Here is a 25,349-nt window from a genome sequence, read left to right as displayed (position 1 = left end):
CAAGTGCTGTTTGCCGTACACATCATACAGACTCAGGCAAGTTCTGTTTGCCATACACGTTATACAGGCTCAGGCAAGTGCTGTTTGCCGTACACATCATACAGGCTCAGGCAAGTTCTGTTTGCCGTACACATCATACAGGCTCAGGCAAGCGCTGTTTGCCGTACACATCATACAGGCTCAGGCAAGTGCTGTTTGCCATACACGTTATACAGGCTCAGGCAAGTGCTGTTTGCCGTACACATCATACAGGCTCAGGCAAGTTCTGTTTGCCATACACGTTATACAGGCTCAGGCAAGTGCTGTTTGCCGTACACATCATACAGGCCCAGGCAAGTTCTGTTTGCCGTACACATCATACAGGCTCAGGCAAGCGCTGTTTGCCGTACACATCATACAGGCTCAGGCAAGTTCTGTTTGCCGTACACATCATACAGCCTCAGACAAGCGCTGTTTGCCGTACACATCATACAGGCTCAGGCAAGTTCTGTTTGCCGTACACATCATACAGGCTCAGGCAAGCGCTGTTTGCCGTACACATCATACAGCCTCAGACAAGCGCTGTTTGCCGTACACATCATACAGGCTCAGGCAAGTTCTGTTTGCCGTACACATCATACAGGCTCAGGCAAGCGCTGTTTGCCGTACACATCATACAGGCTCAGGCAAGCGCTGTTTGCCGTACACATCATACAGGCTCAGGCAAGTTCTGTTTGCCGTACACATCATACAGGCTCAGGCAAGAGCTGTTTGCCGTACACATCATACAGGCTCAGGCAAGTGCTGTTTGCCATACACATCATACAGGCTCAGGCAAGTTCTGTTTGCCGTACACATCATACAGGCTCAGGCAAGCGCTTTTTGACGTACACATCATACAGGCTCAGGCAAGTTCTGTTTGCCGTACACATCATACAGACTCAGGCAAGCGCTTTTTGATGTACACATCATACAGGCTCAGGCAAGTTCTGTTTGCCGTACACATCATACAGGCTCAGACAAGCGCTGTTTGCCGTACACATTCATACAGGCTCAGGCAAGTTCTGTTTGCCGTACACATCATACAGGCTCAGGCAAGCGCTGTTTGCCGTACACATCATACAGGCTCAGGCAAGCGCTGTTTGCCGTACACATCATACAGGCTCAGGCAAGCGCTGTTTGCCGTACACATCATACAGGCTCAGGCAAGCTCTGTTTGTCGTACACATGATACAGGCTCGGGCAAGAGCTGTTTGCCGTACACATCATACAGGCTCAGGCAAGCGCTGTTTGCTGTACACATCATACAGGCTCAGGCAAGTTCTGTTTGACGTACACATCATACAGGCTCAGGCAAGTTCTGTTTGCCGTACACATCATACAGGCTCAGGCAAGCGCTGTTTGCCGTACACATCATACAGGCTCAGGCAAGCGCTGTTTGCCGTACACATCATACAGGCTCAGGCAAGTTCTGTTTGCCGTACACATCATACAGCCTCAGACAGGCGCTGTTTGCCGTACACATCATACAGGCTCAGGCAAGCGCTGTTTGCCGTACACATCATACAGGTTCAGGCAAGCGCTGTTTGCCGTACACATCATACAGGTTCAGGCAAGCGCCGTTTGCTGTACACATCATACAGGTTCAGGCAAGCGCTGTTTGCCGTACACATCATACAGGTTCAGGCAAGCGCTGTTTGCCGTACACATCATACAGGTTCAGGCAAGCGCTTTTTGACGTACACATCATACAGACTCAGGCAAGTTCTGTTTGCCGTACACATCATACAGGCTCAGGCAAGCGCTGTTTGCCGTACACATCATACAGGCTCAGGCAAGCTCTGTTTGCCGTACACATCATACAGGCTCAGGCAAGCGCTGTTTGCCGTACACATCATACAGGCTCAGGCAAGTTCTGTTTGCCGTACACATCATACAGGCTCAGGCAAGCGCTGTTTGCCGTGCACATTATACAGGCTCAGGCAAGCGCTGTTTGCCGTTCACATCATACAGGCTCAGGCAAGTTCTGTTTGCCGTACACATCATACAGCCTCAGACAAGTGCTGTTTGCCGTACACATCATACAGGCTTAGGCAAGTTCTGTTTGCCGTACACATCATACAGGCTCAGACAAGTGCTGTTTGCCGTACACATCATACAGGCCCAGGCAAGCACTGTTTGCCGTACACATCATACAGGCCCAGGCAAGCACTGTTTGCCGTACACATCATACAGGTTCAGGCAAGCGCTGTTTGCCGTACACCTCATACAGGCTCAGGCAAGCTATTTTTGACGTACACATCATACAGACTCAGGCAAGTTCTGTTTGCCGTACACATCATACAGGCTCAGGCAAGCGCTGTTTGCCGTACACATCATACAGGCTCAGGCAAGTTCTGTTTGCCGTACACATCATACAGGCTCAGGCAAGCGCTGTTTGCCGTACACATCATACAGGCTCTGGCAAGCGCTGTTTGCCGTTCACATCATACAGGCTCAGGCAAGTTCTGTTTGCCGTACACATCATACAGCCTCAGACAAGTGCTGTTTGCCGTACACATCATACAGGCCCAGGCAAGCACTGTTTGCCGTACACATCATACAGGCCCAGGCAAGCACTGTTTGCCATACACATCATACAGGTTCAGGCAAGCGCTGTTTGCCGTACACCTCATACAGGCTCAGGCAAGCTATTTTTGACGTACACATCATACAGACTCAGGCAAGTTCTGTTTGCCGTACACATCATACAGGCTCAGGCAAGCGCTGTTTGCCGTACATATCATACAGGCTCAGGCAAGTTCTGTTTGCCGTACACATCATACAGGCTCAGGCAAGCGCTGTTTGCCGTACACATCATACAGGCTCAGGCAAGTTCTGTTTGCCGTACACATCATACAGCCTCAGACAGGTGCTGTTTGCCGTACACATCATTCAGGCTCAGGCAAGTTCTGTTTGCCGTACACATCATACAGGCTCAGGCAAGCGCTGTTTGCCGTACACATCATACAGGCTCAGGCAAGTTCTGTTTGCCATACACATCATACAGGCTCAGGCAAGCACTGTTTGCCATACACATCATACAGGCTCAGGCAAGCGCTCTTTGCCGTACACATCATACAGGCTCCGGCAAGTTCTGTTTGCCGTACACATCATACAGCCTCAGGCAAGCACTGTTTGCCGTACACATCATACAGGCCCAGGCAAGCACTGTTTGCCGTACACATCATACAGGTTCAGGCAAGCGCTGTTTGCCGTACACATCATACAGGTTCAGGCAAGCGCTGTTTGCCGTACACATCATACAGGTTCAGGCAAGCGCTGTTTGCCGTACACATCATACAGGTTCAGGCAAGCGCTGTTTGCCGTACACATCATACAGGTTCAGGCAAGTGCTGTTTGCCGTACACATCATACAGGCTCAGGCAAGTGCTGTTTGCCGTACACATCATACAGGTTCAGGCAAGCGCTGTTTGCCGTACACATCATACAGGCTCAGGCAAGTGCTGTTTGCTGTACACATCATACAGGTTCAGGCAAGCGCTTTTTGCCACATTTGAAATAATTTGAACTGAAGGTCACAATATGTTGTGCACAAAAGTCATAATTCATTTGTCATCTTAAAATATATTTGTATGAATGTACATTAGACTTATTATTACTTTCCAAACAAGAATATTTTCAGTATAATGTCACTTTTTATTGTCCGCGAAAGAATGTTGAGTAATACAAATGTCACAGGCTTTCTCCATTAGTCAGTAATTTAAGTATTTTATTTGTTCCTGTAAAAATAGAGACAACTAAATCAGTTTTTGTAAGTACTTATTATGGAAGGTTTTTGTTTCAGACAAGACAAATAGCTTTTACAAATTTTTGTTGATTTGTGTACTATGTAATTTTAGATGTGTGTTTTAGTTGTGTTTTTGTTTCTACATGTATATTGTTAGGGAGGTCTTTTCCGCTAATGGAATGCTCTTTAAAACCAAAATAACTCTCTGATGGTTTTATGTGAACTATTCAAAACAAAACTCTAAATTGTTGCTATTTTACCAAATCCACGCTTAATGAAATGAAGAAATGCAATTCTCCCGATTCATTTAAATCTACTTTGCTTTTATATAATGTTATAGTTTTAATTCCGACCTCGCAGTCACCCCAATATCTGCCTTGTTATTATACTCCTGCCAGAGCCAGCCCGGGCATATTGTTTTAAAACAAAACAATTCCCAACGAACCTTCAACCTTTTATTTTGCGGCCGTCCTATCGAATAGAACTCTCTTTATTGACAACTGTCCAAAGGGAAATTGAAATTCCAAATGCAACAGAAATCAGGCTTTTCACTTCATACTGTATGTGTTCAGCCCCGGTCTGTGAAAATGAATAAACTACTAGAGTGAGAATGTAGGGTGGTAGCAATACTGCAAGCTAGATTCCTCTGTAATCCTAAATAGCGTGGCACGTCCATTCCAGCAGACAAAGGTCAAATAAAAGGCATTGCTAGCTGCTAGCTGTTTTCTACATGAAGGATTTAAAATGGAGACCCAGCATCACAAATAATTTCTGCACGTTATATATGGGCACCTAGATAATTCAGGCCACAACGTTTATTATTTTAATTTATTTAGAAATCATGAATGCGTTTCACTATTCAGTATAATGGATGTGTGATTATATATAGTGCATTACAGGTTGAGTCTCCCATATCCAAATATTCCGAAATACGGAATATTACGAAATACGGAATAATTTTGGCATGACTGAGATAACGAAACCTTTGATTTTTTAAAGTTATATGTACGCAAACTTTGTCTAAGGCACAAATTATTGAAAATATTGTATAACATTACCTTCGGGCTGTGTGTATATGTTGTAAATGAAACATAAATGAATTTCATGTATGAACACAAACTTTGCTTGAGCCACAAAATTATTGAAAATATTGTATAAAATGACCTGCAGGCTGTGTGTATAAGGTGTATATAACACATAAATGCATTCTGTGTGTATAGTTTGGTCACATTCCCAAGATATCTCATTATGGTATGCAAATATTCCAAAATACGGAATATTCCGTTATCTAAAATACCCCTGGTCCCAAGCATTTGGGATATGGGAGACTCAACCCTGTATAATGAGATTTGGGGGGTCAATCAAATAAGGTGCGAGTTTGTTTCATGAAACTCGCAGACTTTGCATGAATGTGCGCACCCCAGAATTTTGTAATCCAATTAAAAATGCCTATTCACGGTACTCGCAGCGGGGGGTTACGGATTGTTAGCCAAATGCGATGTGAGAGTTGCATGAAAAAGTGGTGTGACCTTCCCAACCCCGAAAAAGTGACAATTTTGTTTGCAGAATCATACAGAAGACTGTTAGTTTGCATAAGGAAAGTATTGGAGCTTTTTAAATGGCGTTAAATGGCTGATTTGTGCATTTCTTAAAAAATTTTTTTTAAAAAAGCAAACTTTTTTCGTTCACTTTCATACGAAAAAAGGAAAATGCAAAACAAAGTACGAAAAAAGATAAGATGCCTTCCAGGTACAGTACTTTGAGATGACTTTAGAAAAATTTAAATCTGCAACTGGCACCTAATTGGATTGACCCCTTAAGGTACATACACACACACAACGATTTTTTGAACGATTATCGTTAACGATATCGCTTATCGTTCCATCGTTGAAAAAATCGTTTGCTTTCTAAGTTTGAACGATTATCGTTCATGCGCGTTCACGTTTGTAGTTCAGTCAGACTGACCAACTCAACTATTTTCATTAAGGGAATATGCAAAAATTGTTTGTAGTTCAAAAGAATCGTTCATTACATTTTGTAAATGAACGATTTTAGTAAACGATTTTTGTTCATTTTCCCTAGACAAAATGAATGAAAATCGTTTACTAAAATCGTTCATTTACTAAATCGTTGTGTGTGTGTACTGTATGCAGCTTTAGCGTTAGTTTTTTTTTTTTTTTTAAACCCTCAGTTCAAAATATGGTATTTGGCCAACAGTTTGTGGGCACCTCCTATATTTAGCTGTTTCACCCGCAATCTTCATACACAAACATTAGCAGTAAAATGGGTCATACTGAAGAGCTTAGTGACTACGTGTAGCAATGTCATAGGATAATGTAGAAGATGACCTCATGCCTCGCCACCTTTTGGATTACAGGCGATACATTGCAGCCAATGCTGCCATGGTATGCACTCTTTCCAACAGGAAAGGTGGTCAAGTTTCTGCCTTGCTGGAGCTACCAAGTGCTCAAGACCATAGCATGAAAATAAAACGTTCTTGCGTGCAACGCTCACAAGTTCCAAACTGCATCCGGAAACAATGTCCGTACAAGAATGTTTAGTTGGAAGCATCATAGATGCAGTTTCCAAGCCTCAGATCACCAAGCGCAATGACAAACATTGGCTAGAGTCGTGGTGTAAAGCGCACACTGCTGCTGGACTCTATAGCAGTGAGTACGTGTTCTTTGGAGTGATGGAGCGGATACAGGTTTGGCGGATGCCAGAACTATACTTTTTGCCCCTGCTGCACCTGAGCCGTTTTGGCTGCATCATACTGAGCTGTTGGATAATTGTTAATGATCCATTTTATTATTATCAGATTATTATTGGGCTTTGCAGTCATCTCTTTTACAACTAGGGGTGTGCACTGGCCACTTTTCGTGTTTTGGTTTTGGATCTGGATCTTTCTTCGTGTTTTGGATCTGGATTGGTTTTGCCAAAACCACCCTTCCGTGTTTTGGGTTCTGGGTTTTGTGTTTTGGATCTGTATTTTTTTGAAAAAAATTATAAAAACAGCTAAAATCACAGAATTTGTAGGTTTTTCTGCTCCTATGCTATTATAAACCTCAATAACCTTAATTTCCACTCATTTCCAGTCTATTCTGAACACCTCACACCTCACAATAGTGTTTTCATGTCCAAAAGGTTGCACCAAGGTAGTTGGATGACTATGCTAAGCGACACGAGTGGGCAGCACAAACACGTGGCCCATCTAGGAGTGGCACTGCAGTGGCAGACAGGATGGCAGTTTGAAAAGCTAGGCCCCAAACAGTACATAATGCAAAGAAAAAAAAGAGGTGCAAGATGGAATTGTCTTTGGGCCCTCCCACCCACCCTTATGTTGTATAAATAGGACATGCACACTTTAGCAAACCAATCATTTCAGCGCCAGGGTCTGCCACACGACTGTGGCTGAAATGATTGGTTCGTTTGGGCCCCCACAAAACTAGCTGGCAATTAATCTGTCCCTGCACAAACTACGGAGGCAAGATGTCATCCTCATCCTCCTCATCCACCGATTCCTCACCCTCTTCAGTGTTGTGTACATCCTCATCCTCACAGAGTATTAATTTATCCCCGCTGGAATCCACCACCACAGGTCCCTCTGTACGTTCTGGAGGCTGGTCTCCCTAGAAGAGTTGATAATTAATTTTTATGAACATCATCTTCTCCACATTTTGTGAAAGCAACCTCCTGCGCCTTTCGCTGACAAGGTTCCCGGCTGCACTAAACACTCTTTCGGAGTACACACTGGAGGGGGGGCAACTCAGGTAAAATAGAGCCAGTTTGTACAGGGGCCTCCAAATTGCCTCTTTTTCCTGCCAGTACAGGTACGGACTGTCTGACATGCCTACTTGGATGCTGTCACCGATGTAATCCTTTAACAGACAGACGCACGCTTGTCGCTGCTGCTTTGAGGATGCAGGTGTGGCTACAGCCCACACAATTCACAAAGACAGAAAAAAAAAGAAGAATTGTTTATTTTTTGTGGAGCGCACTTTGAGGGTTACACCACCCTTTAACAGACAGACGCACGCTTGTCGCTGCTGCTTTGAGGATGCAGGTGCGGCTACTGCGCATACATTTCACACACAAACACAGAAAAAAAGAAGATTATTTTATTTTGGTTGGAGCGCACTTTGGGGGTTACACCACCCTTTAACATACAGACGCACGCTTGTCGCTGCTGCTTTGAGGATGCAGGTGCGGCTACAGCCCACACAATTCACAAAGACAGACAAAAAAATAATTTTTAATTTTTTGTGGAGCGCACTTTGGGGGTTACAGTACCCTTTAACGGACAAGCCATCCGGCCCTTTACTTATGACACAGATGCACGCTTGGCGCTGCTCCTTTGTTGATGCACGTGCAGCCACAGTGCACACAATTCACAAACACAGAAAATAATTCCTCCACCATTTTGTCAGTGGTGACAGTATCATATGCAGTGACAGTAGACATGTCAAAAATTTACATTGTTGGCTCGTCCTTCAGTCCGGACTAGCTGTCCAAACCGGCCATTGACTTATGACACAGGCGCACACTTGGTGCTGCTGCTGTGTTGATGCACGTGCGGCTACTGCGCATACATTTCGCACACAAACACAGGAAAAAAAAGAATTGTTTATTTTTGTGGAGTGCACTTTGGGGGTTACACCACCCTTTAACAGACTTATGGGACACAGGTGCACAGCCAAGCGTGCGCCTGTGTCCCATAAGTAAAGGGCCGGCTGGCTTGTCCGTTAAAGGGTGCTGTAACCCCCAAAGTGCACTCCAAAAAAAATAAAAATATATATTTTTTTGTGTTTGTGAATTGTGTGCACAGTAGCCACACGTGCATCAACAAACACAAAAAAATATATTTTTTTATATTTTTTGGAGTGCACTTTGGGGGTTACAGCACCCTTTAACAGACGAGCCAGCCGGCCCTTTACTTATGACACAGACACACGCTTGGCGCTACTTTGTTGATGCACGTGCAACCACAGTGCACACAATTCACAAACACAGAAAATATTTTTTTATTTTGTTTGGAGTGCACTTTGGGAGTTACAGCACCCTTTAACGGTCAAGCCAGCCGGCCCTTTACTTATGACACAGGCGCACGGTTGGCGTTACTTTGTTGATGCACATGCGGCTACTGCGCATACAATTCACAAACACAGAAGAAAAAAAAAAATTTTTTTGGAGTGCACTTTGGGGGAGCACCCCTGATGCACAGATCACCCCCTGGACAACACTACAGCACCCCTCTAGGACTACAGCCTTTATGGGACACTGCACAACACAGTCCAGCCAGCCCCTATAGACTTTGGAGTGGACACAGCCCCTATTACTGCAACTGACTGCACAACACAGCCCATCCAGCCCCTATGACAGCGGCACAACACAGCCCAGCCAGCCCCTATGACAGCAGCACAACACAGCCCAGCCAGCCCCTATGGACAACAGCAGCATAATACAGCCCAGTCAGCCCCTATGGACAACAGCAGCACAACACAGCCCAGCCAGCCCCTATGGACAACAGCAGCACAACACAGCCCAGCCAGCCCCTATGGACAACAGCAGCACAACACAGCCCAGTCAGCCCATATGGAGTGAGTGGTCACAGACCCTATGGACAACAGCAGCTCAACACAGCCCAGCCAGCCCTAGCTACCACCCTCCCTCTTCACTGTCCACAACCGGAGTGAGAAATGGCGCAGACGCAGGGACCTTTTATAGAATCCAAAGCCCACGAGATCCGGAAGGTGGGATGATGACGTTTTGCCTCGATTTCAGATCCGAGTCAGGCGGGAAAGTCGAGCCTGACTCGGATGCGACTCTGATCCGGGGGGGTTCGGATTTCAGAAATCCGAACCCGCTCATCCCTATTTATATCAATATTTATTGACTGCACCAGAAGCTTAACAACCAGGTAATGCAGTGATTTACTGTAAATACAGTGGATGGCAAAATATCCAATGGAATGCAACCCAAAACTTATTAGCAAGTAATCTGAGGAGTCAGATGTACCAATGACACCAGTTTTAAAATAAGACCGGAGAGATGGGGGAAGGGGTGAAATGGGGAGAATAGGGGTGGAAGGAGGCTCCGAGAGGGAGTAAGCAACCACGTGGGTGAGGACTAATGACCACTAGTTGGAAGACTGAGTTCTATAAATTAAGCATAGATTGGTTATAGAAGGAGGCCCAATAAGACCAGATTTTCTGAAGGACACAGAGGTGCTTCTCGGGATACTAGTAATATGTTCCATCTGATATGAGTTCCAGACCCAATTGCACACCTCCAAATTGTAGGGGGGAAGAGCAGGGGCGTAACTAGGTATTTGACGGCCTCATAGCAAATGTTTGTAGGGGCCCCTATGTACCACCCAATGGTGATAAATGTATGTAACACATGTAACTTTGACAAGGAAGATGGGCCCCCCCTCAGCTCTGGGCCCCATAGCAGCTGTACCCCTTACACCTATGGTAGTTAAGCCCATAGGGATGAGGTTTCTTTCACAATGTCCACAGTACTGATATTGTGCCTGAACAGATTAGGAGCGTGTTTGGGGAGGTCTGTGATTGGCAGAGGAAGTGAGATCTGTTTAGGGACATGTGCCATCATAAAGCTAGTAATGTCGAAAGTGAAGGGATAACTTCCTTCTATACTGTTTGGAGTTTGGGGGCGGGTCTGGTATTAGATTTGGGGCTAAACTTGTGATTTTGGCCCGATTACATACAGTGCTGGACAGGCCTGTATACGTGGGAAGAACGGGCCTAAAGCGGCAGAGTTTAAGGACCAGAAGAATGCCCTTTGTACCATCATGGCACCACATTTATTTCTTAGTTATGCACGTTTGCCAACATTGAAAATTCAACAATTCTCATTTGAAATTGCTTGTGCTACTTGAATTGGTAATTACTTACAGTAGTTTTGGACTTCCCTATATACAGGCGAAACATGGGGAAGATGCCAAGGTCAGGTGAGCGCAGTGCTGTAATACAATAAATAAGGGCTAGATCATGGGAAATTCAAGGGAAATGGGAACTTAAAGCTGCGTTCTCTACCATATTCCAAATTTACAGATGTGTCCACATACATCTCCGTGTGCTACAAGTCGCGTCACGCACAATGCATGAGATCAATGCACATCCATGCAACAGCGTTAAAACGGACAGGCAAACCTGCGTTTCTACGACCATTCCCCCGCCACCACCCCCAAACACTGACGTCCCGTCACTCTGTCTGCCATGGCTCTGTATCTGCGTAGGTGATCGCAATGCTAGCTGGCGCACTGCGATGCCTACACATGCGCAGTACGCAACAATCGCCCATCTGCGTATGCGATTGCAATAGCAATCCACGCTAATCAAGCCCTGTGTACTATAGCTATATATCGCCCAAGATCTTGTAGTAGAATGACAGAACGCATGGGAATTGCTGAGAGTTTTTTTTTTTGCAGATGATTCTCTTTAAGATTGAGTATAATTAGAGTCCATCATCCCTCTGATCACCATTATTATTGTAGTTGTTAGGGAAGCAATTTTGACAAAATGGAGACAGTTCCCCCCTCCCTCCTCGCTGGGGTCAGCCAGACTGTACTGTTACTAATTCTATGTACTGACAAAAGGACGAATGTGGCGTATTTATAAGATGTTATTAGAAATGGGGAGTTTATATTGAGAAATTACACCCCCCCCCAAAAAAAAAAAAACACATCTTCTAAAGTAATTTGAATCAATAGATTGGTATCTTTACAGACGACTATATATATATATATATATATATATATATATATATACTGTCAGGGCTCAGCCGGGGATCGGCTCCCGCTTACCGCGCCGCCGGCTTCCCCTGTCATCCTGGGTGGTCGGGCAGCTTGCGCGACGGCGGGGGAGAAGCTGAGTATTCTCCCCGCATGCAGTGGCTTCCTGGTGGGCTGGTGTCCGGCATCGCAAATCCGGACATGGGCGCCGCCATGACAGTTGGCCCATGTGACTGTATCCTTCTCCCTGATAGGTCCGTGATCAGCTGATGCTGTGCACCTGTCTAAGGGTTCCCCTGGGTATAAAACTGTTCCACAGGTTCCAGGAAATTGCCTGAACAACGGTTGTCTCCTAGCGTGCTATTGTGAGTTCCCGGTCCAGGTTCCTAACCTTCCTTGTAGCAGCAGTGTTATCATCTCTACCTGTGTGCCTTCCGTCTCTGTAACATCCGTGCAGCAGTGTATACCATCTCCACCTGTGTGCCTCCCGTCTCTGGTGAATATCCGTGCAGCAGAGTATACCATCTCTACCTGTGTGCCTCCCGTCTCTGGTGAACACCCGTGCAGCAGTGTATACCATCTCTACCTGTGTGCCTCCCGTCTCTGGTGAATACCCGTGCAGCAGTGTATACCATCTCTACCTGTGTGCCTCCCGTCTCTGGTGAATACCCGTGCAGCAGTGTTACCACCTCTACCTGTGTGCCTATACGTCTCTGGTGAATACCCGTGCAGCAGAGTTACCATCCCCACCTGTGTGCCTTACGTCTCCAGTGAACATCCGTGCTACAACGTATACCACCTCTACCCGTGTGCCTTTTATCTCTGGTGACGTCTCAAGTAACCGTGAGTTGCTGCCCCATGAAATCCTTATTGACATTTGATCCTCGTGTCAAGGTGTTTTTCTATACAGTGTTTTAAGGGACTGGTTGGTACCTAGCAGGCATATCCTCGCTGGGCCACGGGTGTAGTGTCTCTATCCCTGCAGGGCTTGGGTACCTGGTCAAAGGACCGCGACCTGCTCACGGGGTGCAGCTAAGCCCATATCCAAATTGGGGGGGTCACTGGCGAACACCATCCTGTGGGTTAGACTCCGCACCTTTGCCCAGGTCTCGCCAACACTCAAGACCTGTGGATGAGGAGAACGTACATCCAGGCCCCTCGTCTCCGCTTCTTTCCCCAACTTAGGCCCACCACGTCCTCTTCACCAGTCTCAGACGTGACATATACATATATATATATATATATATATATATATATATGGTTCGTTCCAAGTATAGGCATAATTAAAGCTTTCTCTTTCCTCATTTTTTTTTTCCCCGATGGGGGTGTAATTGGGAAGATATTGAGGATCACGTGATGTATTGACATGTCCTCGGTTGTTGGACAGGCTGGCACCAAAGGACTAGAATTCCGCATCCGCTAATGGAAGAGCATCTTCAATGTTTGTTTGTTTTTTATTTCTGTTTTTTTTATTTTTTTATTTAACTGCATATATTATATTGTCGCTGATGGAGATTGATTTTCCAACTACTGTATAATAGTTTTCTATACAATATCATTTAATATACTTTGCAATATTGCCTCAATTCATACTGGAGTCGCTATTACAGACACAAGAAGCAAATCATTCATGACATGTTTGTCTCGTACATAATGTCTCCATTGTGTAATGACAATTACATCTGTATATCGCCTGGCGTACGTTTGTTTTGTCTCCCTAGTTTCGTTATTGCTTTATAAAAAATATTTTTATTTAATAAAATTAGAAATGTACTTATTAGTAATAACGGTCAGATAATTATCCAGTTAAAATGATTAATAATGTAGATTTGCTAGTTCAGCCGCCCTTCTCTTGCCCAGAGAATGATGCCCGCAGCATGGCTCGCTCCTTGCTGCCAAGATGGTGTTAAGAAAATTATTTCTGTACTGGGAAATGAGACCAACACATGCTGCTGCTGCTGTAGTAGATGGGACATGGAGCTCTCTGTGGGAGTGTGACATTAAATTGATGTACCAATGTATAGCAATGGACAGATAAATTGAATTTGGAATGAGAACTATGCATATGTATTAAGAATAAACCAGTGAACAGCAGTACAAAAAGAAAAGTCTGTTGATGTGTGACCTAAAAGACTCTGCAATAATACACCTTCCTCACACTTTAACATGTTAACATACACACTGCGGTAATACAGTATTATTTTGATTTTGTTTAATTTTTTTGTGTGTTTTAGCTTTTGTTGCTTACAAAAATACTACCCCTTTTCCACCAAACAAATAACCAAGGGTATTGCCAGGGTGACCCGGATCAACGTTTGTTGTAACCTGGGTCGAGTTACACAGGAATCCAACCCCGGGTAACGGTGCCGTGTAAACGGCGTGTCCTGGGTTTTCCTGTCCGGTTCACGCAAACAGGCGATGGTTGGAACTTCAGTGAGCAATCATTCACCACTTTTTATGACCTCATCTTTGTGATCCTGAAAACAAAGGCTGTTTCTAATGACACATACAAGTTTAGCAGGGCAGAGCCAGGTTCAGTGTGAACCTGGGAATAACCCGGGTCAAATGTGCAGTGTAAAAGGGGCCTTACCTGGCTATGCACATGTCATCCATCACCGCTGCTCTGCTATGCATGTGACAGAGGCCCTGATTCAGAGCCGGACACTCTTTCAGAGCGCTCGCTCTGAATCAGGGCGTTTTTTGTTTTTTTTGTGCGGCCTCCTGGCCGCTCGCATAGCTGTGGGTGACCACCCACAGCTATTGCGAGTGGCAAGGATGATGGTCGCGATGGTCAAGACCATTGCGACCATCGGGCTTGCAACAAGATCTTTGTGGTAGGGTCTCGTGGCCGCAAGCCCCAGAGAGCTTCTGGCTCTAATAGAGCCGGAAGCTCTCCCACTGACATCACTGGTGATGTCAGTGGGGCCGCCCACAAACGGCAGGAGTTCACTTGGGAACGCCTCCGTTTGTGAAGCCACCCCCGGCTTTGGCCAGAGAAGCGATGAGCTAAGCCTCACCCGCTGGCAGACAGCATCACCGGGGAGCCAAATGTGTCAAATAATTTAAAAACAAAACACAAAAAAAAAATCACCCCATAATTGTTTTCAGCTAAAACGGCAATGGGATTGTTACAATCCACAGGGGAGCCATCATCGGAGGTAATCGCTGGGGGATCGTTAAAGATGGATCAGCTCTATCCTTTGCGATAATACCCATTTTCTTTGCTAGATTTAGGGCTTATATGCCTTTAATGAATATACCCCTTGATTCCCTTATGTGAGTATATGGACCTTCCCCACCAAGACTGAGCTACTGTAGGAGTGTCACAGTTATGGCAATAAAAGGTGTTATAGAGGCATATCTAATGCAAACCACTCTCTTACCTCTGCTACTCTTTCATCAGACAATACAGAATCCTAATGCTTGGGCAATGAATCTCTCTGCTCTACCTGTCTGGTATCTAGCTGCACCACTGGTGTATCTATAATGGGTGCACATGGGCCTCTGAGATAAGGGGGGGTCCACACCGGATACACTACGCACATTTAAATGATCTACCTGGCGGCTGGCAGTGCCATTTTCCTGGTGCTTTCTTCATAAATATGGCGTTATGAAAGAATAGAAACCAGCGCTCCTACAAATATTAAATCTAGTTTTATTATGTTCCAATTAAAAAAAGTCTCAAAATAAATATGGGTAATATCCTTGGTTTTGAAACGATGATGTTGGAATGGAATACTCCTCTTCTAACAAAGATGTTCATCTCATAGCGTAAAACCGTATTTATTTAAACATCAATAAAGCATAATAATCCACCAATGTGGGGATTAGCTTAATGCAATCTCCATGACCCTCTCCTCTAATAAATTGTACCTGTTTTAAAAGTCCTACAGCACAGAGGCAGGACAGGAGTGTTATAGGGGTATGCAATATGGGAGCGAAAACTCAGTTTTTGCGTTAATATCGCACCTATGACGTCATTATCGCAGGTTTTAGTTTTACACCGTATTCAATTTCAAAGACTTTTCGCAGGTTCGAAAAGTCTTTGATAAAAAACGGGGATAACTTTTCACCATTGAATAGGTGTCGAAAAAAAGTGCAGAATTGGGGTTTAGGGGTGCAGGCTTAAAAAAATAGCCTGCACCTCTGGGAATGACATTTAAAAAAGAACTGTGTCAAAAAAAGTTTTAAAAAAAATAGGGACACCCCAAAAAATTAATAAAAAAATTGGGGTGAAAAAAAAAAGGGAAAAAATTGTTTAACAATAGGGAAATAGGTTCAGGGCTATTCTGCATGTATGCGGCAGGTGTATTCTAAAATAGATTTATAGCGGCAGGTGTACAACTGCAGAATTTTTAAAAACTTACTTTAGGGACATCAAAATATGCTAGTACCCATTTTTATGTACCCCAAATTTGATGGGACCACTTAAAAAAATGAAAAAAATAACCTAAGTGCTCTTCTGCAACACTTCTTCAATGTCGGGAAAAAACACCTGCTGCGGCTATTTAAATCCCCAACTTTCATTTAAAGGCTAAAACGGGGTACCCATAGTGATCCCCCATGTTTTTACAACTTTAGGGGGGTCCTACAATTTTTTTAAGGAAAATTTCGTAACTTTACGCAAATCCCACTTCACAGGCTCCCGCTTTCGTTTGTTTCATATTATTTACGGGGATAAGCGGGCGCGTGCCCGATACTTTATCCCAGGTAAAAGCTCCGATATGAAACGTAAACTTCGACAGCGAAGTTTACGTTTCATATTGAATTCCCCTCTTAGAGTCTGTGCTTGTTGTGGACCCGGGGTGGTAACAGTAGACACCCGAACAGGTTTAAACTGAAAGGTGGGTTGTTTAATGTGAGTGTTGGTAGACAAGAATAATAAGATAAACTAAAGTCCAGTAATAAACAAACTAATATATGTGGCAGGAGGGAGCTGTAGTGACTGGGAATAAACGCATGTCCAGATCAGTGACAGAGATGATTGAGGTGAATCCAGATAGACTGTAAGAGTGAAGTGGATATCCTGGTATGCTGAATAGTGGCTGAGAGGGATATCTGGAAATGCTGTGATGATGGCTGAAAGGGAAATCCGGTAATGCTGTGATGATGACTGAAAGGAGAATCCGGTAATGCTGTGATGATGGCTGAAAGGAGAATCCGGTAATGCTGTGATGATGGCTGAAAGGAGAATCCGGTAATGCTGTGATGATGGCTGAAAGGAGAATCCGGTAATGCTGTGATGATGGCTGAAAGGAGAATCCGGTAATGCTATGATGATGGCTGTGCAGGAATGGGATAACTGTGGAGCCAGGTTCAGGCAGGCGTGGGTCTGGTGGAAGGTGCAGGGCTGATTCCAGCGGAGTGCGAGGCAAGACAGAGCGGTGCAGGCTGCAGGGAGCTGAAGGCAGACAAGGAGCTAGAACAAGCACCGGAGCACAAGACTAAGGCTCAGGAGCGCAGAGAACTCTCTCTCCCAGCTGCCCTGAGAACACGTTGCACTGGCAACTGCAGGGAGCTCCAAACACCCTTAAGTACCCAGTAACGGAATGTGATAGGCCAGAAAGAGCAGGTGACCTACAGACGATAGGCCTGCTATGTCACATGGCCAAAGACAACATGGTGGCGCCCAGACAGCCGTGACGCGGAGACGCCACTAGACTTACCCTTGCCAGGATGGCCCAAAGTTGGCAGACCTCTGCGTACACGCAATGCCAGTCTCCACACGCCAGCTCCCCCGCCAGAAGGACCGCGCCACAGCGCCCTCAACGGTAAGGACCGAAAACCTCAACGCCGCAAAACCCTGGTCGTGACAAGGAGATTCTAGTCTAGTAGACACCAAGCTGCTTACCATGCCGTCCTCTAAGACTACAACACACACAGACCAGTTGTGGACAAAGGAAGTAGAGACACAAAATGCATAAATTAGTAAAGTCCCCCCTGCACTCCTTCATGCTCATCCAATACTCTTTACCCCACATACTGTATTATACCAGCTGTTCCACCTACATATGTATAGCAATAACACTGTCTTACTCTATACTATTATACCAGTAATAGCAAAACGCACATCATCAATACCCCCCCTCCTCACACACACACAGACATAGCATGGAAAGAGAATGCGGGTTGGTGTGGTACATAACGGTGCACAGACAATATTACCTGTGCTTACCTGTCACCCTTAGGGCAGTGGCATAACTTCATCCCAGGTGCCCGGAGGCAAGATAAATGTTGGTGCCCCCCCCAAACTAAAATGTACCACCCCCCAGCACCTTTGCCAGCCCGAGCTGCCGCCGCCCCCCTTATGCAGTTCCTTTTATATAATGCCCCCAGTAGTGGTCCCCCTATGCAGTGCCCGCCTATGTAGTGCTCCCCAGTAATGGTCCCCCTATGCAGTACCTCCAGTAGTGAGCCCCCTGTAGTTGCCCCCAATAGTGAGCCCCCTGTAGTTGCCCCCTGTAGTGAGTCCCCTGTAGTTGCCCCCAGTAGTGAGGCCCCTGTAGTTGCCCCCAGTAGTGAGGCCCCTGTAGTTGCCCCCAGTAGTGAGGCCCCTGTAGTTGCCCCCAGTAGTGAGGCCCCTGTAGTTGCCCCCTGTAGTTGCCCCCAGTAGTGAGCACCCTGTAGTTGCCCCAGTAGTGAGCACCCTGTAGTTGCCCCCAGTAGTGAGGCCCCTGTAGTTATCCCCAGTAGTGAGGCCCCTGTAGTTGCCCCCACTAGTGAGCACCCTGTAGTTGCCCCCAGTAGTGATCGCGTGCACACACAAAAAAAACAAACACTTACCTTTATCCCCGCTCCAGTGCTGCTGCCGTCCATCCACGGCGTCCGCTCTTCGGCACTATGGGAGTGATGTTATGACGTCACTCCCATAGTACACTGCGGGACCCGGAAGACGGAGGGGGCTCCGTCCGCCGGGGGTTTGAATAGGAGCCGGGCGCCCGCTGGTAACACACTCAGCGGGCGCCCGTCAAATGGATGGTGCAGGGGGTGCGACCGCACCCCTTGCACCCTCCGTAGTTACGCCAATGGAGGTGGAGCACCGATCAGCGGCGCTTCTTCTCCATGCAGCTCCCGGGGACAATGGAGCCAGGTGCCCCCTTCAGGGCTGACGCCCGGCAGCAAATGACTCCATTGTCTCCGGGAGTTCCGCCACTGCCTTAGGGTCAGTTATCTGGTGATGGACAGGGTTGTGCTTCACTTTTTCCACGTATGATTGGCAGCCACCAGCACTGATCTTGAATATCATATTGACCAAAAATTATTTTATTTGCTACTGGACCACCAACCTGTGGCGCCCCTTCAAGTGCCCTGCGGCACACCATGGTGCCACAGTACCCAGTTTGGGAACCACTGCTTCAATACATATCCATCGATATGAAAATGAATGTTGTTGCAGTGTAGCACTGTGTATAAATGGGATTTAGTTATATTGCCGGCGGACGGCATCCCGAATCTCCAGAATCTCGAACGTCCAGGACAGGTAAGTATCTTCTTGTCCCCGGGGAAGGTAGGGTTAGGTTTAGGAACCCGCGGGGGTAAATTAGGGTTAGGCACCATTGGGTGGAGGTTAGGGTTAGGCACCCCCCTGGGATGGTTAGATTTAGGGTGCAGGAAGGGGGAGTTAGGGTTAGCTACCACCAAGGGAGGTTTAGGGGGTGAGACAGGAGGATAGCACACTTACCTTCCCTCTTCTGCATTTTCAGCAGTCGGGTTTCCGGGGTCGAGATTTGAGCCGCCAGTATTTCATACCCATCCCTGTATAAATATCTGTAAGTATCACAGAATGCTAGATCGCCTGACATCCTTTGCATTTGCCGGGGGATGACCCCTGGCAAAGTGCCCGGGAAGCATGACTGCAGTTGGGTTTTCAGCAAAGGAAGTTGTCTCACTCTTGTAGTGCGTACAAAATAATATTGTAAGCTATTACAGGAGTTCCAGAGCACATATACGGAGTGGATACATTACATACATGTTAGTGGTACTCTGCAACAACATCATATTGTGTTCCAAATATGTTCTAAATATAAATGACTTTTCATGGAATGGGGTTACTTTTGTGATAAAAAATGGTAAAATGCCATTAAGAAAAATGCTATTTGCAATAGTAACATTTTCCATCATATTGATATATTATACACAAAGCACAAAGGGCAATTTTAACACTTCCATTTTGTGTTCTGAAGCAGTGGTGAGAGCACAAGATCCATTATACGGTACATAAATAACTTCCTGTATAATTACATTATTTATTATATCTCACATACTGCTATTTTCTGAATATATATATATAATGTATATAAAATAAAAAAATAATAAAAGTAAAATATTGCTTGTTCCTACAAATTCATTTCTGAAGCTGCAGTGATGAAAACACTTGTGGTCCCAAAGAAGGACTAGTTGTCAGGGAAACCATACTTTCCTATAGTACTCTACCGGAGTGTCCAGGACTCTCACGAATGTTGCGGTGCAGTCCCATAGATGCCACTACTTCCCCTCTGCAGACACCAGCCAGCTTCTTTTTTGGGCTGCGGATCCATCTTCTTGCTGCCGGTGGTGTATACACCATACGGGGTCAGGGAAAGGTCCTGGCCTACGCCCAGACTGACACGTCCATAGTGCAGCTGGGGCAGTTCATGCAGTGCACTATCCTGGAACTCACTAATTATGTGCACTGGGCTCCTCAGATCGAGGCTCTGCACACAAACAATGCTCTGATTTGCAGCCCGAGAAAGGCAAAGGACCAGGTTAGAGAGAGAGGTAAAAGGAAGTTAGAGAAGGATGAATGCGAGAAAAGGAGAAGGAGGAGTACAGAGAAAAATTAAGCATGGAAAAAAAGGAGATTAGAGAAGGATGATGTGTAAGGAGTAGATAACATGCCCAGCTGTAGTCAGTTACTTTGGGCAGGTAAGTAGCTGTGTATATGTATTTATGATGCTCTAAGTTTTGTATGGCAGTCACTTAGATGATCTCTGTAATGTATGGAATGCCAGTATGATGCTCTCTGTATTGTTTGGCAGTCAGTTAGATGCTCCCTGTATTGTTTGGTGGTCGGTAGGATGTTCATGTCTTTATTATGCTCTCTATTGTATGGCAGCCAGAAGGATGCCCTCTAGTGTATTGCGGTCTATATGATTCTGTCTGTATTGTTTGGCAGTCACTAGGATGCTCTGTGTATTGTATATAATTCTGTATGATGCTTTCTGTATTGTATCGTTTTGGGCATTTTCGTCTAGGACAGCAGGGAACCTTAATCAGGTTTTGATAAATAGATCCACAGCTCTGATAAATTGAATAAATAATTCCAGTATCTGTGGCCAAAGTACAGAAATGTATATTCAATTAATGAGAAAGTAAGCAAAAAAGTAACTTTTAAGCTTTACTCAGTTGGTTGCAAACAACCAGGAACAGCTACAGCAAATCTTTAAGGGGTGTAGGAGAACTTCAGCACCCAGGCCACAGTGACAGTAGTTATGAATGTAACATTGCGGATTCTTCATCAGTGGTCTTATACACTTTACAGATCTAAAATGCACAGATTAACCATTCTCCCCCATCTTCCTGATGATATGCAAATTTAGGCTGGGGACTGGGACTAGTCACATGATCTGAGAGTAAGGCCATATAAGTGGTAACAGCTCAGCATCTGTGGGAGATAAGGGCACATTAGTTGGACAGAGCAAACGTTTGGGAGTAGGACAGGTGGTAGAGGGATATAGTAAAACCCATCCGGCAAATCGGGAAGGCCAGAGCTAGACTAATTAAACCTGTTGGTGAATGGGTGTACCTATAGGTGAGTGTGTGTCATGGTTGGGTGTATGGGGAGGACTACTCATAACACCTTAGGACTTTAACTTTTGCCCATTGCTTGTGTGTTATCAACTTATTGATCACAATTAACTTATTACTCATCGTTAAAAATAATGTGCAATTATCAGGTCTCCAAATGCCCCAATATGTGAGAATTATGATTCCGCAGTGTGATATAAACAAGCAATTAGATCGTTAAGTGTTAAATGTTATATAGATTAATGTAAAGAGAAGATAATGCATCAAGGTTATTCTGTCAGGAATACAATACAGGAACGCAACATTATACACCAAGTAGAAGGTGATTACTGTATTAAGTAATCCTGTGGCATTGAAACCTGAGCGTAATTGCCGAAAGAGAGACAAAAAAAAAAAGTAAGATGCTTATTATTGCCCTCACTTATGGGAGAATGTTCACACTGATCTGTTTGCTGGAGCCATTTACCTGTTAATATTGAAGGTTAATAAGGTAGATAGGGAAAGAATGCAAATGAGGCTTAAAACAACTGCAGCATTTTGTTGTGATATCTGTTTTAATTAGCTTCTGTAAACTGCAGCTTGTTCGTTAACCGCAGTTATAAAAATCCCAGTCCACACATTTAGGAGGCCGTTACCTACCATTAAACAGCAGCAGCAAGCCCATCCAACACCACAACACGTTCATTACAGTGTACCTGGCTCCAGCACGCAGTGCAGGCGGCCATTTTGGGGCTGCAGTAATATTCCTGAGAGCGCAGCCTTTTCCTGTTACTAGGTGTTAGGGTTATCGCCACCTCCTGCGTCAGTGTAAAGGACAGGTGCACTGAAATGGTTAACAACAGAACTTTATTTAGTCAGTCAAATTGTCCTATAGTCTGTGCATTTAATTACTTTTGAATTACTGCATCCATGTGGAAAAGTACAGTATTGATCCTTGTTTTTATGTTGCAGAAATAATTTGAAAATAAATAACCCTGCGTTTCTGCGCCTGTAATTATTCATTTTCAGGACTCAGAATTCCCCCAGGATACCAGAGTGAACCCTCGTTTGTCTCAGTTGAAAGGAAAAAGCGGCCGTAACCTCAAGATGAGTGGGCACTGCTTGAGCAACACCCTGAAAGCACACCAACTTGCAGTGAGCTGGTAGGAATACTTGTTTACTTTCATTTATATAGACAGAAAAATGACAGATTAGGATTGGTTGCTATGGGTTACGTCACCTTTGCACAGTGATTTGGGCAACAGTTTTCACTGTCAGCAGTGTGGTCACACAAATTTTACATCACATACAGCTTTTACCATGAATGTGGTTTCTCTTGCTGCAAAGTAAAAATATAAAAATTACTGTACTGTATTGTTCAGTCACTAGGTGGCAGTAGAGACACTACAAATTCACATTAAATAACACTTATAGAAATGACTTAGCTGTGTGAAAATGCTTAGGGCTCGATCCTATTAGGTGCGAGTTGCATACATCGCATGAATGTACACACCTGAGAAATGTGAGATCCAATTAGAAATGGCAATTCGCAGTAGTTGCGTCGAGGGTGTGCGACTTTTCTATAAAATGCGACCTGGGAGAAATGAAAGAGTGGAGAACCCATCCTGAACCCTAAAGTGACAAAGAGATAGTCGGACCATATAGAAGCCTGTTAGAGGCCATAAGAAAAGTACTGGAGGTTTGTAGAAGGGGTGTCATTCATTAGATTGTCAATAAAAAGTTTGACAGTATATAGGTCAATACCAAATGGTCAACACACAAAAGGTCAATGTGGATGTACAGTGCATCCGGAAAGTATTCACAACGCATCACTTTTTTCACATCTTGTTGTGTTACAGCCTTATTCCAAAATGGAATAAAATAATTTTTGTCCTCAAAATTCTACACACAATACCCCATAATGACAACGTGTAAAACGTTTTTATGAGATTTTTGCAAATTTATTTAAAAAAAACAAAAAACTAAGAAATCAGATGTACATAAGTACTCACAGCCTTTGCTCAATACTTTGTTGATGCTCCTTTGGCAGCAATTACAGCCTCAAGTCTTTTTGATTATGATGCCACAAGCTGGGCACACCTATCTTTGGGCAGTTTCGCCCATTCCTCTTTGCATCACCTCTCAAGCTCCATCAGTTTGGATGGGAAGCGTCGGTGCACAGCCATTTTTACATCTCTCCAGAGATGTTCAATCGGATTCAAGTCTGAGCTCTGGCTGGGCCACTCAAGGACATTCACAGAGTTGTCCTGAAGCCACTCCTTTGATATCTTGGCTGTGTGCTTAGGTTCGTTGTCCTGCTGAAAGATGAACCGTCGCCCAAGTCTGAGGTCAAGAGCGCTCTGGAGCAGGTTTTCATCCAGGATGACTCTGTACATTGCTGCATTCATCTGGGGGCACTACATAAGGGACCAGTCTGGGGGCACTAATTAGGGGCACTACTTCAGCCTGGGGGCACTGCATAAGGGCAAAGCTAAACTACAGGGGGCAATGCATAAAGGGAAAACTACAGGGGGCACTGTATAAAGGGCACAAATACAGGGAGCACTGTATAATGAGCACTTTTAACTGAGAGCCAGTGGGGGAGCAGCCTGAGACCTGTCGGGCTGGTTGGTAAGGAGATACCCCTTTTCCAGGCACGCGCATAATTGTGAAGGCCCCCACCCGGCTACTTTTGATGCCACCCGGGTGGAAAAAAATTCTGGGGAGAACACTGTTGTACCTGTCGACCTATTGCCTGTTGACCATCTAGTGTCGACCTATACACTGTCGACCTTTTTACTATTGAACATTCAACTGGAACCTTTTGAAAGGTGTCAAATGGATGATTTTTGCACTTTTTATTGATAGTGGAAGAATGAGATCAAGCATTTTTCATCAAATTAAAGTCTTTCCAGCAATTTGGGGTACAGAAAAACGTCTGTATAGTAATTTTTCAGTGGTTTTATACAATTTTTAAAAAAGTTGAAATAAACACTTTTACCTCTCATCTGCAAATTCTAAAACCCCTCTGCCATCAGTACAACACCTTCATATACCTGTTCCACATTATTTAACCCATTATTGTTCTTTTTAGAGAAATTCACCTGTAAACTGACATGTCTTTATTGGTCAACTGATGTTATTTAATCCCCCCCCCCCAAGTGCATGATTATTAATTGGGAGAGGTGTACTGTACCAAAGGTTCTGCACTGTGTCCCAGCATTTGTACCTTACAGTAAAGCTTTTGGCTACCTATTCACCTGCTCACAAAAAACCCACGATTTTCCTTTGAAAAATGGATGCGAGTTTGGAATTGTATTGCAATTGTAACTTACAGTGCGTGAGAACGGCTCGCAGACCCCCAACTCACACCCAATAGGATTGACCCCTTAATTTTTACCCATCAACTTACATGGGACTGGATCAAGTTGCGGCTATTTTCAATGAATTTGTCTGTCTGCACTAAAACTTTGCATTCAGTATATTAGTATAAACTGATCAAACTTATGTCCTATTTTAGACTTGCTTGTGTGTTCACTGAACGTACTAGGACGTAGCATTTCAAAATGGCATTTCCCATTTTATATAGCACCGCAAGTCCCAACAATGACTGAGTATGTATAAAAGGGCCATTCCATTTCACGTACGGGACATAAAGGAAACTTCTACTTGATAATTAAGCTCAGCTCTTTGCATTAAGAGCCTGTGTTATTGTTTTTAAGGAAACCTATGACTATAATAACTATAATTTAACTTGTTGAAAACTCAAAAGATACACAGCTACAGATTTCTTTGTACAGTGTCACGTATGGGTCATTTCATGGAATGACCCAAAAAGGTATTCTAACAAGAATTTGAGAAGTTGAATGGGAAGGTTCTCTGTCCTCTTCCACGGTCTCATTATTAAAGAAGACGGCAGACCTACCAGCCATGTTTATTAGTACATTTTCTTTCGGCTTCCAGTGCTCAGTTGACTAGACATACAGTATCCCTAAAGCAGGTCATGTTTTCCAGACCACCTAGCTGGTGCACAGGGGTAGTCATTCCTAACTCGCATTTTAA

The 25,349-nt window shown here is 44.6% G+C and overlaps 1 protein-coding gene across 1 annotated transcript in view; it reads left to right on the top strand.

Annotated features, from left to right (window-relative positions):
• SPAG16 (sperm associated antigen 16) overlaps positions 1–25,349 on the top strand; it is an 826,137-nt gene that overhangs the window by 154,175 nt on the left and 646,613 nt on the right. The window contains exon 10 of the mRNA XM_088475190.1: positions 22,317–22,450. Coding sequence (XP_088331316.1) covers positions 22,317–22,450 — 134 coding nt within the window. The remainder of the gene's footprint in view (positions 1–22,316; positions 22,451–25,349) is intronic.

Source organism: Taudactylus pleione, unplaced genomic scaffold (genome assembly GCF_031769625.1).
Source record: "Taudactylus pleione unplaced genomic scaffold, aTauple2 ptg000164l, whole genome shotgun sequence".
NCBI lineage: Eukaryota > Metazoa > Chordata > Amphibia > Anura > Myobatrachidae > Taudactylus > Taudactylus pleione.
This window is presented reverse-complemented; position numbering and strand designations above follow the sequence as displayed.